The 17,915-nt window shown below is 44.8% G+C and overlaps 2 protein-coding genes across 4 annotated transcripts in view; one reads left to right on the forward strand and one right to left on the reverse strand.

Annotated features, from left to right (window-relative positions):
* Positions 1–12,280, forward strand: part of LOC135367024 (transmembrane protein 198-like) — a 35,211-nt gene extending 22,931 nt beyond the window's left edge. For 2 of the 3 annotated variants that reach the window (XM_064600079.1, XM_064600080.1), the window contains exons 2-7: positions 2,527–2,660; positions 2,777–2,932; positions 4,622–4,951; positions 7,545–7,778; positions 8,722–8,855; positions 10,374–12,280. In XM_064600079.1, coding sequence (XP_064456149.1) covers positions 2,788–2,932; positions 4,622–4,951; positions 7,545–7,778; positions 8,722–8,855; positions 10,374–10,511 — 981 coding nt within the window. In that variant the 5' untranslated portion in view covers positions 2,527–2,660; positions 2,777–2,787 and the 3' untranslated portion in view covers positions 10,512–12,280. Of the gene's footprint in view, positions 1–2,526; positions 2,661–2,776; positions 2,933–4,621; positions 4,952–7,544; positions 7,779–8,721; positions 8,856–9,682 lie in introns of all 3 variants that reach the window. The other variant, XM_064600081.1, reaches the window with a different exon arrangement.
* An 85-nt stretch (positions 12,281–12,365) lies between these two features.
* Positions 12,366–17,902, reverse strand: LOC135367022 (general transcription and DNA repair factor IIH helicase subunit XPB-like). The gene is made up of 20 exons (XM_064600076.1): positions 17,684–17,902; positions 17,514–17,591; positions 17,264–17,388; positions 17,119–17,199; positions 16,903–17,058; positions 16,738–16,812; positions 16,553–16,672; positions 16,271–16,455; positions 16,128–16,199; positions 15,257–15,363; positions 15,058–15,161; positions 14,893–14,965; positions 14,655–14,774; positions 14,271–14,473; positions 14,126–14,191; positions 13,929–14,065; positions 13,647–13,861; positions 13,424–13,572; positions 12,787–12,912; positions 12,366–12,721 (listed from the first exon to the last, which is right to left on the reverse strand). The coding sequence occupies exons 1-20, from the start codon at positions 17,697–17,699 to the stop codon at positions 12,593–12,595; spliced, it is 2,337 nt and encodes a 778-aa protein (XP_064456146.1). The 5' UTR covers positions 17,700–17,902; the 3' UTR covers positions 12,366–12,592.
* Positions 17,903–17,915: the final 13 nt, after the last annotated feature.

The following is a 17,915-nucleotide window of genomic DNA, read 5'->3' on the forward strand; positions in this document are numbered from 1 at the left end:
CCAGAACCATATATGTATGTATGTTGCTCTCCCACCTATATGACATCAGTCTATAATTGGTACGTCTTCCCGTAATATTTCACAAACCACAGACTCTTTCCGTGAATATAAGCTCGACGTTAGAACGATTTTGTTCTTCCCGTGCCGTCCTCCTTTTATTCCCTTTTGTATACCCTTCCTGCCGTGACAGACAGACCGGTGTCTCCATAAATTTGGATAATAAAATCTGACATCGATATATGAATGAACGGGATCGATATATTTTTACAACTTCCGGTGCTATTGAAGTATACGCGGCCTCTAACTCCGACGTTATTATGCCAGGTGGCTGTATCGCACAGCGTGATATGATTTGATAGCTAGAAACTCCAGGGATATAACGAGCGCGATTGTACGCCGCGTCCATTTTTATGTATGCTCCATCGAGCATCCGCTTGGAAATGAGGCTGGCGACGACAGCTGCCGTCGCCTAGTAACGAGAAGCCGGCCTTGTTGCTTGATATACCGGCCGTCATCCGCTTCGTTCGTGATCGTCTGCCAATTTTATCCCCAGCGCGCTCTTTGCATAGCGTATGCAATGTCAGCAGACGACAGTCTGCGAAAAGCAAGCAGACCGGGTTGATGAGGACAGGCGTAAAGTTACTTCACAATCTCTGCTAAATGAGGTACAGGAGATTTTTGTCTGGCTAGTGGGGGGATTAAAAAGGAGCAACTGGATACTGTTACTGAAGACTCGGTGGAATATATAATCGTGTTCTTCTGAATAAATCCAGAGAAGAAAATGTAGGTTTGGCGGCTACGTGGCACGCTGAATCTGGGTGATGTGGGACGACCGAAAGGATAGGATATGATGATTCGAGGGCAGGAATTCAAATAGGTATTAACTTTAATCACAAATCACGGTAACTGTTTGCATGATTCGTGTGCTCTCTCTATGAATTTTGCGAAGTTTACAATTCTAAATTTGCTTGGGAGCGCTATAATAGCGATAGGGCCATCATTGGAAGATTACTTCAGGAATGTAACTTTCTAAATTTTATAGTTACAGTTACTACTATAATATATACCTTCCAGTACCACATGTCTTCCATGCGTGGTATCTCAATGTCTCCGTGTTGCTTTAGTAGAATGGATTTACTGTGGAGGTACCTTGTCCCTCTTCCAGATTCCAAAAGGTTCAGGACCTGAATCTTTGACCCTATCTGCCAACTCTGGAAACATAAAATCCTTTTCCTCGATGGCACACAGTTGAGTGTATGAGGGAATGTACTTCTCTACTATTGCACAATTTGTTCAGATATATAGTCTGGCTGGCTGGGCTTTGAGAGAAGAGTAGAATGTACCTTTCAATACTACCCGTCTTCCATGTGTGGTTTCTTTGTCTCCGTGCTTCTCGAGTAGAATGAAGTTCCCATGGAGGTAACCTGTACCTCTTCCGAATTCCAAAAGGTTCGCAGGACTCTAATATCCGACCCAAGCTTTTTTCTTTCTTCTTTTTCTGAGTACTTTTGCTACTCTGTCTTTGTTCGTCTGCTTTCCCGTTGAGCTTAGAAATTCAACGCAGAAGGAAAGGAAAGATAAATTTTTTTGTCTCTTTTTTGTTGTGATAATGTTTTATAGTTTTTCTTTTCTGTGTGCCATGAAGGTGAAAATGTTATTTAAAGAATTTTCCCTTTCGACGGGCGGGATCTCTTTCTGTGAAGTGTACTATAGTTGAGTGCGCTTCCGGCAGGTGCGCGGCGGACATGTAGGCAGCGTGTCGCGTGCACGTGGTCGCGTGTCATTTTGTGTTGTGTGACGCGCAGGCCGTTGGCGAACTTGCGCATTTGGCAAGCTGTTAATTCCATGTCACAAAATGTGTTACTGCTTGATGGAATTTTGCAGAAACTGTAGGTGGGGTGATAATTTTCATAACAGTGACATGCATTTTCTCAGTATTGTACTCGTTCAATTCAAACACATCATTGAAACGACAATAAAACAGTCTGGAATACATAAAGAACGTGCGTGTTTTATGGCAGCACGAGTTCAATGAGTTTACTGAATGTTTGCCAGCTAGATTGACCGACATGTTCTACTTGCTTGAAGTAAACTTCATACACGCACATCTTCCAAGCATTACATTTTTTATGGCATCTTCATGTCATCCTGCTCCGTGAGTGAAATGGAGTTCTTGTAGAAGTATCCTGGCCTTGTGTTGATACACAAAAGTGATGACTCCTTTATAAAGACAAGCTACACATGTAGCAATGCTATGTACCGAAAATATCTGCATGTGCATCGACTTTGATTGCTGATTTTCTGCTTTATTGGGTGCTGTAATTCTGTAATTGCTACTACTTATCGCGCACGCTAGCACTGCAGTTGCGTTCCGGAATCCCATGTTCTTCATCACAGAACGCCTATGTGTTCTGCGCGCCTATGTATTGTGTATCGCTCCCCGTCCTTATCTCTGTAGCGCTTCAAAGTTATGGTGTGCATCAGAGTTTCGTTTCGTTAATTGTTTGTCGCCCTTGTATCTTGCAGGGGCCTGGGAATGCCTGGCTCCAGTACAATACTGCGTGTACAAAGACATTGGTGTGAATGTGGGTCTGCAGGAGACCTAGGGCTCGCAACCCATTTACCTACCTGTGCCAAAGCATCCTATATCTTGTGAAAAGGTACGCTATACACGTTCCATTTGTAATAGTTGTCGGGTTTGGGGGGGACTGCAACAAGTAGCAGCCATATAATAGCCGTGGTACAAGCGTGCCGTTAACACATTTGGTCTGCACAGGACTGATAGCCATGGAGGGAGAGTTTTTTGACCATGGTCATGACTTCAACTCTACAGAAGTCCTGGACTGTCAGCAGTTCAGCTATGACTATGACATTCCTGTGGCCATACTTTGTGGCATGTGCATGGCCTTCGGCATCGTGTATACTCTTTATGGTAAGCTGCATACTTGCTAACTCTTCCACATAAACTGTGCTCCCATATATGCTTCATTGTGGACTTTTTGTCCTGGAGCGTTTTTTGCCCTCCACAAAAACATGTTGTTGATAGCAATCATCTGCATTGACACGTGCGTTATAAGCAGAGTCCTGCGCAATGTCGGCACAGTTCCCCCTGAAGTCGGCCCAGGACGCATACTAATCCCCCCCGTCCCCTACTCCTTCCTTCCTGTCCTCTCTCCATCTGTCCACGTCTGTACGCCGCTCATAGCCACAGTTGCTTCGCGGCGCTGACACGGAATTTAAAAAAAAAGTCCTGCGCGTGTCGGAATTATCTGACCCGCATCCAACCCTTAAGGCTGATTCACATTACTGCGTTTACGGCTGCGTACAGCGTCTTACGTGTACCTTCGTTCCATCCGGAAGGATGTTCCGTTGCAATGATTGGATATCAGCGGACGTAACACGCAAGCGCAACCGTAAACGCAGCAGTGTGAATCAGCCTTTACCCGCAGGTTCAAATCCGCACCCAACCCGCGTCCCGTTTCAAAATGAGACCCGCATCCGCCCGCAACCCGCATATTTTTTTTCCAAAAGCTTACCCGCAATCGACCCGCTATACCCGCAACGCGATGAACGTTGACGCCTAAACCAAGAGTACTCCCTGGTCTATGCATGATGATCAGATGCGTATGTGTGTATATGGTTTCCTGTACGACACCAGTGCAGTGGGAAAGAAGGTGCAATTGCGTGTTTGCGGTTTGTGGCATGAGGCATTATGATACGCAACGCGACAAAAGACAAGGACGGACACACAGGCGCTCTTGCACCCTAACTCTGTGTGTGTGTTCCGCCCTTGCAGCGACGTTTTACGTCATATTTCGAGCGACTGTAGTACAGACACGTAAGAAATTGAGCAACTCGGAGTTCTTTCTAATTGAGTTTTTGCAAAAAAACATCGACCGCACCCGACCGGCTGCCCGCACCGCCGTCAACAATGACGCCCGCACCCGACCACCCACCAGTACGACACCGAAAACCTAGACCGGCCACCCGCAACAACGTGCGGGTCGCCCGCGGGTCGTGCAGGACTCTATAGTTATAAGTAGGGATGTGTGAATAGTAGTTTTAAAACCGAAGCAAATACAAAGCAAATAGTAGTCATGTTCCCGAAATGAATACGAAGTGAATAGTTGCATAACCGAGTCGAACACATTCCGAGCACACGACCTATTTTACGCATATACAGCATGTACACATTAATGTGCATCGCACCCCCCCACTCTCCAAACCCTTACAAAAAATCTTAATGTGTTTCTAAAGAAAAGTCATTGACTTTTGACATCACACTCATCAGAATTTCTGATGACTTTTTTAATGAGTTTCTGATGCATTTCTGTTTAAAATTGGCCACCGCGTTTCTGATTAGTATCTGATGAGTACATTTCTGTTGAGTTTCTGACGTGTTTCTTGATAGTTACCGTAGAGTTTATAATGTGTTTCTTGACCGTTTCTGTTGAATTTATGATGTATCATCCGGTTAAACATAGGATTCCTCCCGCCCTTCCCCAAAGTGAGGGTCTGGACCTGCCCCTGGCAACATGCACTGTACACGTGTACATGAACACAGCGCTGCTGTGCTGGTACTGAGAAGAATTATCTTTTATTTTTTTTATTTTTTTTGTAGGGTACCGGTGCTTCAAAGCTGTGATGTTCCTGACAGGATTTCTGTTTGGGGCGTTTGTGGTGTACCAGATCTGCACGGTAGAGAGCTTGCTTCCCATGGCTGGGAATGCAGGTGTCTCTTTAGGTGCCGGCCTCCTGCTAGGCCTCATCACCATGTTGGTGCAGCATGTGGGCCTGTTCCTGACAGGCTTCCACACAGGACTTTTAGCGGGCTTTGTGGGATTGGCCTTGGCTCGCTTATTCTGCATCCTCCCCACTGTCTGGATCTCAGTAGGCGTACTTTTGTCGTCGGGAGTTGTTGGTGCCCTGCTCACTCTCTTCTGGCAGAAGGGTAGGTTATGTGTGTGATGATTAGCGTCGGGTCTGTGTGCAAGAGTGAGTTTTTGATTCCCACTGGATGATACGTCACAAGTCTCTGTCACTGTACCGTATGCTACATCAGGTCGCCTTACAAGTACAGATGCGAAGCCCCGGAAAAATAAACGGAAATTTTTTGGGAAAAAAAGTTTTTTTCCTCGGCTCCGGAAAAATTAGCCAAAATTTCCAGGCGACAAAATTCAAAAATTTAAATTTTCGTGCCTTCGATGCGTTCCAACCCGCCAACAGTGCCTTGGGTGCCTCTAATCCGCCAACAACCACCAACCTAGAGCTCCGTCTGGCTCTTCCAAGCGGTCGCCGTCGCGTTCACATAATGTCGGAGTTTTGGTCGGAGTGGACGGGTTGTTCCAATTACCTATCGTTGAGTAGACAGCAGTCTCATGGGATGCTCTGCACTGCATTTATGCCGAGAGGGTGAACACTACTGAAGTTTCTAGCTCATTGTATGCTGTGGCTTGGCCGGCAATGCTTCGACTCAGCAGTAACCGCGTTTGTTTCCATTTTCTCCAATTTTTCGGGAAAAAACCCGAAAAAAAAAACGTTTTTTTTTCGAGCGATTCAAAATTTCCGGAAATTTTGCATCTCTACGTACAAGGCATATTTTGGTAGGGTAAATAATAATTTTAGTGTAATATTTCTTGGATGAGAGTCAAAAAAGGTGGATGGCATTGCACCAAGTGTCAGCCCATGTGAAGTAACATCAGGAACATGAGGAGGGTGTCCTTTCAATATTGTTAGGCCTCCCACTTTTTTGTTGATTACGATTTTTGAGGCATCCCCGAACGCAGTAAAAATGCACAAAACCAAATTGCAGTACTACAAGATTGAATTGGCTTATAACATCAGGAGATAACAAGGTAATTTCTAGAGGTGTGCGAATATTGAAATTTTCGAATAGAAATCGAATACGAATATCTGCAAATGTCCTTCGAATATCGAATCGAATATCACGTCATAGGATAAAGGCTTCGAAGAGTCAATTAAGTTGAAGGTTAATTAAGCCCTCAAAACAAGCATCGTCAAAGTTCTGTTCTGCTGATCCTTAGGAAAATGTCCCAAGTGATAATAAGGAAGGACATACATGCTTATGTGCACATGTACCTACAGTAAAATTATTTTTACGGTGAAACAATGTGCTCTTCTCATGAGGCAAGCTGAAAACCGTAAAAAAACAAAACAAAAAACTTGCACTTAAAAAATCTTTCATGAACATTGAACACCCGTGTAATTGGCATTGTAAGTGCTGGTGAAACAGACAGAGCGGAAGTAAAGGGCAATGACATGTTCGAAATGTGCGATGGTTTAGTGATGAGCACATCCCGGAAGGAAAATGAAGGTGGCGAATGCTCTCTTCATGCACTAACAATGTCTTCCGCATTTGTCGTGTAGGCGAGAAACTGCACGGTTCCATTGTGCTCTCACGCCTGAGACCATTCCTGACGGTAATGCATAGTTTGGAACACCCTCATTCATTAGCGCAGTAAATCCGCGATACTCGACGATGTTGTAGGGCTGTGATCATCACGCGTGATTGTTTCCGCGACGTTCGTGCGAGTGCTTCTTTCATTTCACGGCGAAAATCTGCGCGCGGGCCTCAAAAGTTTGTCGCACCAACGCCGACGCGCGCGAGTCGCGAGCAAAATCGCTCCATGCATCTGTAACAACTGTTAGTGCAGTTTCAAATGACTTTGCAGCGTTATTGTTGCCCTTATTGGCACTTTTTAACGCAGTCGCACAGCGCCGGAGTTGGAGAAACTATGTCGAAATATCGTCACGTCCCACTCCGCGATATTACGCCGTCACAGCACGCGACCATGATTCTATTACAACCACAAATCGAAACCGAAAAACGCGTTCGAGACGCGGGTTTTGGCTGTGTATGCAATGGCACGGTGAAAAGCGGTGTTCAGCTCAACGCCAGCAAAAATTTTGTTACTTAACCGGAATTTCACCGAACTGTAGGCCTCATACGAATGTTCGGTGTTCGTTGGCAATCCACTATAGCCGCGACTGTGCTGACGATGCATGAAGCGTACCGCGGTTTCGTGCTTGGCTGGGGCCGACTTTAAAATGGCGGCTGCGCACAGCTGTGTACTAGTTTCGGTTTCGGTTACCGAACGTGTAGCGACGCATTCGCAGACAAGCGTGCGTCGGAGGCCCCGTGGGTCGCTTTGCAGCTTTTCTGCTCTACATGTTCGTTGCTGTTACCGCAACGTACAAATTTCAGCGTGCTTCGTAATAAGCTGGTATGATATTCGAAAAAAAAAAAAAAAAATCGAACTTTTACGAATATTGGAAAACTTGGAATATCAAATTTTCGAATACAAATACGAATTGAATATCCCAAATATTCGATTCGTATTGGAAATTTCGAGTATTCGTACACCTCTAGTAATTTCTCTTTGTCACCCATCTGCGGCCTCACTTGTAATACCTCGGAAATTATAATTTCCAAAAACTGGACACCCTACGTACAGTATTGTATACTGCGCAACAAATAGTGTTGCACTTTTGATCTCTCATGTCATGATTGTCTCCAATTACAGCACTGACAATCTTGGGCACAAGCGTATATGGTGGGGCCATGATGATCATCAGTGCGGACTACTTTGTCAGCCGCTTTCGCTTGGCCCATTGGGCACTTGGAGTGATTCTCTTAAAGCCTCCGTTCCCCCTGTGTTGGTTCTCCTGGCTCATCCTGGGCATGTGGCCCTTGCTCATTCTCCTTGGCGTATTTACACAGTGGAGGATTACTGGCCGAGGCACTCATCACACTGAACGTGAGATTACTAATCCCATTTTTCTTCCTGTCAAGACACTGCGAGGTGTTTTCCAACGTTTGAATGCTTGAGCATCACAGTTGCCGTCAACCTGTGCCTTCACCAATGAGTACTTGCATTGCACATTTGAATGAGTATTCGAATGTTTGCCACCCTCAGGGCAGTTATGCAAGTGCCCGGGGCCGGCAATAGGGGGGCAGGTCAGCCAGGGATGGTGGAGCCCCAGGGCCCGCGCATCTTCAGGGGCCCACTTGATCCAAGGCCCGACGGTTGCTAGCACCAGGAGACGTGAGGAGGGGAGGCCGGGCAGGAATCATCCCCTGGGCCCATAATTTCTCTCACCGGTCCCGCTAGCGCCACCTGGGGAGCACCAGTGAAAGCTGTTGTTAACTCTTGATTTCTAGAGAGAGAGCAGACTCGTCTACATTGTTGCTTATTATGACATGTCGAGCAACAAATGCGCTCGACTGTACGTTGACTGAAAAGGGTTCGTGTCCCTCCTGACCTACAGCCTCTGCTACTATGCTCAAAGCAGACGACACTTTCACTGTAAGCTCAGTGTTGTCCATTTAGGTAAAATTTCCACGAGTTTATGGAAACGTCACCCATTTTTTTGCGCAGACAAACCTTACGTGTAACATCCCGGTATCATTATTATTAATATTATTATTATTATTATTATTATTATTATTATGACTATTATTATCATTACCCATCTTCAGTTTTCAAATGATACGTAGAAGAGCGTGTCGTTCACTTTGGAATTCTCCGCTGGTGCACGCGCCACCAAGCCCTCGCAGCGGAAAGTGCACGGTGCACGTCATGAAATCTGCATCACAACAGGCTTCATGATGAGCCCTTATCGAATGTGCCCGTTGATCCATTCTAAGATTATTTTATAGTTTGCATGCATGATGCTTAACGAGACCCGTTCTGACTGCAGTAGCCCCATCTCGAAGATCTCGTCAACTCAATCTGCAAAGGATACGGCAGGAAGAAACGAGGGCGGAGCAGAGGCAACGTAAATACAGATATCTCTACCAAGTGCGTACCGCGCACGGTGACGTAATTTCACAGGTGGGTGCTTTGTGCAATCTGTACCGTTGGTGTTTCGTTACCATTTAGTGATTTCAGCAATGCAGTACAGCAGAAATTTATCGTCGTTAGGTTAGAGAACAGATAGTAGGTGCAACTGTGTTACAGTAATGACAATACTTAGTGGCAACACTCATCTAGTCAAACCACCCAGAACTAACAAAATTTTCCTAACCTTTACTCGGCATTATTGCTGTATCAGTCAATCTTTTATTTGCTCAGATGTTTAATTTTACATGCTCAGGATAGCTTTCCTTTGAAGACATATTTTCTGGTGTGTGTAATGCGATCTTGAAAGGGATACAAAATTATCAATAGAACGTGGAACATACATTGCAAGGCATGCCCCTTATGGTGCTGGTATGCTTTAGGTGAAGTTGACTTTCAGAATGGCAACGGCCAATCAATGTCATTTCACCAGTATCACAATGGCAGAGGATTATAACGACAATTATAATTCTGTTCGAGATTGTAGTACTAGCAGACCTTCATAGACTGGTAGAAACCCATCGAACTGGTAAGGAAGTATGAAGGGAATTGCTTCAGGTCGAGAGCCGCCGATATTTCGAACAGAGGTTGTTCTTCTTCCCGACTTTTAGTTGGCAATTTTAACTGGGTGCTATTGTAAATGGTGTTATTCAGTGCTATTCTGCTCCATCCTCATCATTGTTTTTTGTGCATTTACAGCTGTTTTGTGTTGCATCACATAACACTGTTTCCTACGTGCTCTTGGTTTATATATCCTGGTTGTGGGTCTCATCCAACCCTGGGTGCTTTGCACCGCTGTTCCTTTCTTTATCTTGTACCAGTATGTCCTTCTGAAAATCCCACCTGGAGAAGCTCCTTTGAATATGCCAAGCTAATTCCACAGGCTTTACCATGCTAACTTTTTTGCTAACAACAGTCCCAGGTTTCATATCCTCATTCATGTTATACTGCATGCACTATCTTTCTCTGTAGGCATGCTCGGGAACAACCTGTTCACGTGTAACCTAGGTGCTCACCACAGTGTTTTCATTTTCACCATCCTGTCTTTGTGGCTTTCTTTTCAATGCATGCTGCACAAAATGGCTTTCATAATTTACTTGCTTTGATCAGCCTGTTTTAAGAATCTGTGTCATAAATACCAGCGCCTTTCATTTGCACATGTGTAAAGTCTGAGAAATTGAATCGTAAATGTACAACTTTCACAATGCATGAACTGTACATGTGTGCCACGTCATGGACAGCTACGCATGTCCTTCAGCTATTTAAACGCCACTTTCAACACCTCGTGATTGGCCTGTTGCACAGTTCCGAAATTTATAATGCAGGCCTTCGTCACAGTTTCAGGCCTTTATAGTTTACATGACTGTAACGAACTGGCATGTCGAAACGTTGTTGCACATCCATCTCTTCAGACGCTACAATTAACCTGCGTGATGATTTCCTGGGGTTTGAGAGACGCCACTCCTTTTTCTTCCTGCCTTCTCTCTCTCTTTCTGTCCCTACCCCTCGCAGAGCTACATCCAGGGCCTGCAGAAAAAGGTGTGCCCCCCTGCGGACGACAGTCTTTCCATGCTGCACTCGGACCTAACTCACCTGACCGTTCTCAACCCGTCTGAAAGCACCGCAACCACCATGAGCCACGTGACGTGAGACCAGAGGAGGAGCCGGTAAAAAAAAAAGGAAGAGCAAGGAAACGACCTGCCGTCCACTCCGACCGACTGCCGCATCTTAGGACGAAGGGGAGGCGTTGCCGACGACTGAGACACAGCTCTAAAATTCTTCTCTCTCTCGCACACTTTCTAAGACATGGTCTTGAGATGGATCACTGAACACATATGAGTAACGAAAACAGACAGCGACAATGAGATGCTCTAGAGAATCTCTCGTTTATGTGGGACTCTTCACACGTAAAGACAAGAGTAACCTCTGCATGTCAGCAGGGATTAACCGTTACGCACTCACACAAGGAAGAGTAAGTGCACAATGTAATTCAGACTACGAAAGCAAAGTACTAGACCACTTTTCGTGCTCGTATCAGATGCACAACGATTGAGACAGAGTTAAAGCATGACATTTGTGTGTGATCGAACCATTGTCCCCGGACATTGAACAGATACTCCCAAGCTATTGTCTTCCAGACCACAGGGCGAGTAATTATTTCAAAACTGAGCAGAGAACTTCCTTCAGTGTATGTTGTAATGTTCAAATGTGATACTGGACTGGAAAAACTTGTGAACGTCTGCATTGCTATTTCACGGGAAGTCATTGTCAGTTACAGGGCCCTGTGCGTCTAAAAGATGCCTGTTCAATATGTAATTGCGTCGATGTAGCATTCAGGGAAATCTGGGTCGTGCGGTATTGACCTTTTTCTGTTCTGTAATGATGCATGCTTTAAACTAGCACCTGAAAATTAATCACTCGCAACTACATCTTTGTTAAGTTGATGGAATCATCTCATTCCCTTTCATGCAATGGAAAGTTACAGCACAGTGGAATTGAGCTCGCATGAAATACACAGATCCTTGCCTTCCCCCAGTTAGTAGCTACAGAGAAATGACTACAAAAAATATTATTTTACCGAGTAACTGATGTGAATGTGCCCCATTGTGTGCTTCATTGTGAAAAGACTTGCACATCTCACTAACACACTCACAGAGAATCAAGTTCCATCAGAGCTCTGACAGCAGTTGTCATGCTACAGAATTGGGCAGCATGACTTGTGCTGTACTACTTTCAAGTTTTCACATAGGCGTTTTATATATATATATATATAAAACTGCTTTACGCCATCAACCGCACCATTCAAGCACCACGTCATGCTATCAGCAAAGATGGCACCCGCTTCTCACGAGTGACGAGCACGGAACTGTCCTTCTTTGGTGAGGAGCCGAGTCTTTAGCAGGGTGTTGTCGCTGGGTGAATAACCATTCCAGATACTCATTTAGCAGCTGCCAGAATGCAGAAAATGACACATATTGTAAATAGAAAGGTTTGCAGGGCAGGGCTTTGCCCCCATGACTAAGAGATTGTTTTCATGAGAGACTTGCTCAGATGCGTGGCAGCTTTTGTAGATAACACATATAAGAGATTTTCGGTGTTCATGTTACCGTTGAAGGAATCTAGATAGCTTTCTGTTCACACACGGCACCAATATGTTTTGAAAGCCTCCGTTGCACCAGGAAAAAAAGAAAGTCTTATTCCTGTTCTGTATATCGCTTACATATTTATGACTCGTGCAAACTTGTGTTTTGCTAATTTTTTTGAAATATTTAAAAGGGAACTATGTTTCTCACTGAGTGCATGTTACTGCAGGCCTGCCAAAATGTACATTTCGACGTTGATTTAAGGGTATGTTTACTTGTGCTTAAGAACTATTTGTTGTACATATCAACACAATTAAAAACTGCTTCAACATCGTATTATGTTGTCAGTTCAAAACTTCTTCAAAGAAACCCAACAGAGCCTGGCAAACATTCTGGTAGCTTGTTTTAAAGAGACACTGGCTGATAACCTATATCAGACTTTATTCTGCTCTCGACCAATAATAAGTTCAGGTTCACATTCTGAACTTTTACGAAAACGAAAGGTACACAGTCATATAATATTCATGGTGTTGGCTTAATACGTAATTACAAAAATAAATTACATTCTGCAAAAAGCATTTCAAGGCAGGAGCCTAATATGTACAATTCACAGGCGTTGTAGAAAAACCTAGGACTGAGATTCGTGCCTTAGCAGTTCCTAAACCGCTTAAAGAGTGGATGCCTTGGCCCTGCATCCTTCTTTGATGTTCTGTACTCCATGTAGACGGCGCTGTCAGCTCCAGACATGGACCCCATGTTGCCCGCTCTCCTATGGACCTACAGAGTAGCAAACAGTCGTGTAACTGCACTGTGGGGCCATACATTTTTCTTCTTCTTCCTACCTGCATCCTACTTGGGCCTGGCATGTCCCCTATGGCCCTCTCTTCCTCGGCATCAGCATCATTTGCAGCTAGCACTTGTTGGAGCAAATTGGTCTGTTCTTCTCTGCTCCGGTAGCATAAATCCTCCTGCATGCAGGAGTACATTGCCATGAAGCTGCTTCACGCGAATACCGTGGGGTTTGCCCAAAGCCATTCAGAGCTTCTGTCATGGTGCACCAATCTGCCCCTTCTATCAGCCTGTCAACATTTGTCTTACACTGTACATACGTCCTGATTTTTAGATGGCTCACCTCTAGGAATAACACATAGGGATGGAACAATGCCACTAGATAGCAATAAAATATCAATATATATACGGATAAAACATTCATGTGTGTCAATATTTTTAATTGATGTTTATCGACATTCAAAATTCCGTTTTTTTTTGTTTTTTTTTCACTGTCGAATTTTGTCATCAAATCATCATCACTGTCGAATCATTGTCAGACAGCTGGCCCCCTCTGAAATTTCAACACATGCAATGATTGAAAAAAATGTGAAGGTTATCTCTGTAAACAGAGGACCCACAGTTTCTTGACCGTGACAATACATGCAGTAATGTTGATTTACAAGTTCCGTACAAGTTGTCGTACGTTACCTCATCCATGCCTTCGAGCCTTGTGATCACCTTGTAGCTGTACCCTTGGTTAACCAGGAAACGCTGCCTCTTCCGCGAATAGTGCATCTCCATTGTGTCCTCGGACACGAGCGAGTAGAAGAATGCATTGTACTCCTCAGCAATTGCACCTGTACAGTCAGGGTTGGGCATTATGTATTGTGCAACTAGATACTTATAGTAGTTTTCTTAGAACAGTACTAACCCTTCTTTGCACGTAGAATACGGCCCAAGCGTTGGGCTTCTTGTCGCCTCGACCCACCGTGGGCGGAAATTTGAATGAGCACATTCGCTTCAGGAAGGTCAAAAGAAGTGTCGGCAACTTTTGATACAAAAATGGTGTTCACTTTGGGATTGTACTTGAAGTTCTGCAGAATCTGCATTCGTTCTTGCTGGGACGTAGGGCCGTAGATGTAAGGGCTACGTACAGATTAGGCATACGTATAATATTCCTGCGCAATAATTATGGAAGTGGGAAAAGAACTACCGATTCATCTTGATGGCATAGTGCTTTAGTGCAAACACATTATCGGAGAAGACAATTATCTTGTCACTGCGACGTTCGTGGAATCTGACGAGGAACTGGCATGCTCTGAACTTGTTCGGGTTCATGACAAAGAGAAGCTGCGAGGAATCCTCTAGAAATTAGGGTGACGTCTGCACGGATAAACCGACGTGGCTTACCAGTTTCTTACTGCTTCTAGCTGCCAGGTATTCCCTGTAAAATTCTGGTGTCATCGGGCACCAGACCTGCGCGTAGAAAAACGACGACTCACTCAGCTTTCTGCTGATCTCTGAGCATCTTCCAGACTCGGTGGGACCGACTCACCTCTGCACACTGCACCTTAGCGATGTATCCTCCATTCTGAAGCTCCAGCCAGTTGGCCTCATAAAGTTTTGGTCCGATGAGAAAGTTGAGGTCCTGAATCTTGTCGTCTTCCCGCACGAGCGTGGCAGTGAGGCCCAACTTGCAGTGGGCCTGCACTATTGTCAGTACCCGCCTGAACATCTTAGCTGGAATGGTGTGCACCTCTGGAGAATGAAAGGACTACTAAGTATGTACTTCTTTTGCTGCGTCAATTAGTGTCCGATTCTGTTTGAGTAGTTAATTGGCTGGTGTTAATTAGTTGATGGTAATTAGTTAATTAGCTGATGTTAGTTGATGTTAATTAGTTGGTGTTAATTAGTTTCAGTTTCTGGTTGAGCCACACACCATCGAGCAGCATGAGTCCCCACTCCTGCTCTTTGAGCCACGTCATTACTTGCTCGGCTTCCCAGGAACGACGTTGGGTGTGCGTAATCATCGAGTATGTTGTGATACAAATTCCACAACCTAGATAAAAAAAATAAGGGACAACGTAAGGCTACAGAAAGAGCATCACAAATGTATTATCTATCTATCGTTCATACGTTGAGGTCCGTATAGCGCATCCGTATGCAGGATAACTTACCCATTGGTTTGTCTTTCGCCTCCGAAGTAAATCTACAGATCACGCTGTCGTCAGCAGTAGACCACATTTTGAACTAGAATTTAAATTTGAAAAGTCAGCATTACATCTGCGATGCACGCTAGGTCTCGAGTCCATAAAGTGTGCAAGCACTTAATCGGTGTTTACCTGTGCCTTCCACTGTTCGACAGATACGCCGGAGTTACAGAGCACGAGGCAACGTTTTCTCACTGTGCAGCACGCAGTCACTCCTACTAGAGACTTTCCAGCCCCTGCATCAACGTAATAATGATTACCTGCAGGCACTGCAGCCTGCGTTCAACTACGCGGCATCATTCTCTCCATCTTTGCTAGAGAACGCCCTCACCGCAGGGCAACACAATGACGCCGGACCTTCCTCTGCCATTTCCGAACATCTTGCGGAGGCTCTTCTCTTGGTATGGCCTCAGGATTGCGGAAGGTTTAAGATCCACGCTGAAAAAAATATGTGGAGTACACCGGGAGTTAACCAGGAAAATATGCGGCATGTACCATAATAAGGGAATAGGAGATGGCAACAAGCACAGGCATTCAGACGCTAAGCATACCTGGAACACATGCGCAAATATGTGCAAAAGCTGGATATAGCTACGGTACGGCAGCTGATGCCTTCAGCCTCTACTGGGTAGCACCATCTATTAACTTTTTGGGTGTTATATGTGCTTAGTAAATAAACTCCAAGCTGCTTATGTGTGCATGTTGATGAATGCTCCTCAGGTATGAAACACACTCATGCAGTTGGGAAGCTACTGCACGTGTACTACAGGTTTTCCTGGTGATTTTAATCCAAGTGCCAGGTAAATTAATCCATGCCCCATAAAGTTTGCATGGCACGTGGATTAATTTAGCTGGCACTTGGATTAAAATCGCCGGGAAAACCTGTAGTACTTTGGTGCCTATTCATTTGGATTGCCAATGGACTGTAGCAGAATTGAAAAAAATCAGCTTGTACCTTATAAATCTGGCCACTCATGTCCGCAATTAGAGTTATACCAAGTTATTTTAATTGATTTTATGAAGTTTGATTGATTTATTTTAAACCTACTGCAATATTTGGCACTGAATTTTTATCCAAATCACTGTTCCATCAAAACTGGTACTGAACAAAAAAAGAATTACGCTTGCCAGAGTGGACCGCAACCTGGAACCCACTTTATATTGCTCGATAAGCTACGTGTGGCCTTAAGCAACATGCTTACTGAATGTCGGGATTGACAGTGTCATTCTTGAAGTCATACTCTGCAAGCAAAGGGTACTCCAGCTCGATGCACCTGCAAGGCACAGAGACTAGTCTTTCACAGCTGTTTGCCAAATCACTCTATGCCTTTGGTCAGATACTTGCCTCTTTTGAAGGTTTTCGATCTGGTCCTGAATTACTTCGAATGAAACGAGTTTCGATTCTTCAACATCATCATCATCCTTCTCCATCTTCTCATAGAAATCATAAATATCTTCAGGTACCCCTTTCTGAGTTGTCGGCTCCTCGGGATTGTTCTCGCCATTAGCATCTGCCCCAATCCTCCCGAACTAAAAAAAAAGAAAATAAGGAGCAGAACAAGCGTGCAGGAGCGCATGCTGATCAGCCGCACAAATATATTCATAAAAGTATAAATAAAATACATACTGGTGTGACACCTTTGTCACTCTGACCAGCTACAACTGTGAGATCGGTGTCACCTTCAGCGTCTCTACGAAGTCTGCATTGCTGAATTTTTGGATCCTTGAGCAATTTCTGCAGCACCTCCTGCACGATTCAACATCACCATTGTCATCAGTCATATACGCCATGTCAGTGTAAGCCGTACTTACAGGATAAGGGCTCTCAACGAAGTAACGATTGTGTTTCAGGACGAGCTTCACCTTCCCGTAGCTCACTGTACACAGCTACGATGAGAAAAATGAAAACCACATAATAAAATAACACGTTGAAGCATGCAGGGAAGTACGGCAACAGAGTGCTTTCAACTTGGACACCTTAATAAATTCGATGATGCCATCAGGTATGCTCGTCTTGCTGAGACGCCGCAAGTACTCAATGATGTCCTGGGTCTGAAGACCCACAGAAACCGCGGCGTACAGCGAATACGACGTTAGCATGTATTCGTGTATGTGGCGTGGTCGGCACACAGGCTGCAAGAGAAATGTCATTTCATGACGCCCGACGACAGCAGTACAAATCATTTGAGTCACCTCTGAGATGGCAATCAGGAAATCGTGGGCATGCTTGTATACGGGCGAGAAGGCTTCCAGAAAGACGTGCCCATCAGCAGCCTGCACATTTAAGGGTTTATTCGTGACGAGCAACATCCAAGTGCAGCAGTTCATGGATTCTTACCACCCAGAGCGGCCTGGATTCATGGTCAGGTCTAAGCTGCATCTGTGACCTGTAATCCTTTGCACCAAATTCATCTTCAACAGATGCTTCGGCTAACTTCTGACTCGCAGCAGCAGGCACTCCATCTGAAGCACATTAGCAAAAGGAAGCCTTGCTGAAGGGCACAAAAGAGCACTGGAAGCGCAACTTCATGCATGTAACGAGTAAAAGGGTCCAGTTTTGCTCTTGTCATAATTATCAATGGCAATACCTCCGTTACCGTCATCCTCTTCGTAAACATCATCAGTATATTCTTCGGGCTCCTGCTTTTTCTTCCCCTTCTTAAAAGCTACAACAGATAGCAAACGAACTGCATCACCGAAACAGCGATTCGATGCATGATTCGATGGCATCAGACAACTCTTGATGAAGCTCACTCACATTTTTGTTTTCCCATCGCATGTGGATATACTCAAGTACGTACAAAATGGAATGCACGTTCTTGCCGTGCGGTCACAAGGAACGATCACCTGCTTGTATGTGTACTTGCCGCTAATTTGCTGCTACAGACGTTTGCTCTGCACCACAGCTTAGTGCGCACATCGATGGCTGGCTGATGCTTGCCCGATGAGCATGGAGCGGTTCCTTTTTTTTTACATACGTCCATGCCGAT

This window comes from Ornithodoros turicata, chromosome 8 (assembly GCF_037126465.1).
Source record: "Ornithodoros turicata isolate Travis chromosome 8, ASM3712646v1, whole genome shotgun sequence".
Classification (NCBI taxonomy): domain Eukaryota; kingdom Metazoa; phylum Arthropoda; class Arachnida; order Ixodida; family Argasidae; genus Ornithodoros; species Ornithodoros turicata.

Coding starts and splice junctions, on each gene's coding strand:
- LOC135367022 (XM_064600076.1), bottom strand. Junction 16,456..16,552: donor GTGACAAAGGTGTCACACCA/GTATGTATTTTA, acceptor CTTTTTTTTTAG/TTCGGGAGGATTGGGGCAGA. Junction 14,474..14,654: donor GGGACTCATGCTGCTCGATG/GTGTGTGGCTCA, acceptor TTCATTCTCCAG/AGGTGCACACCATTCCAGCT.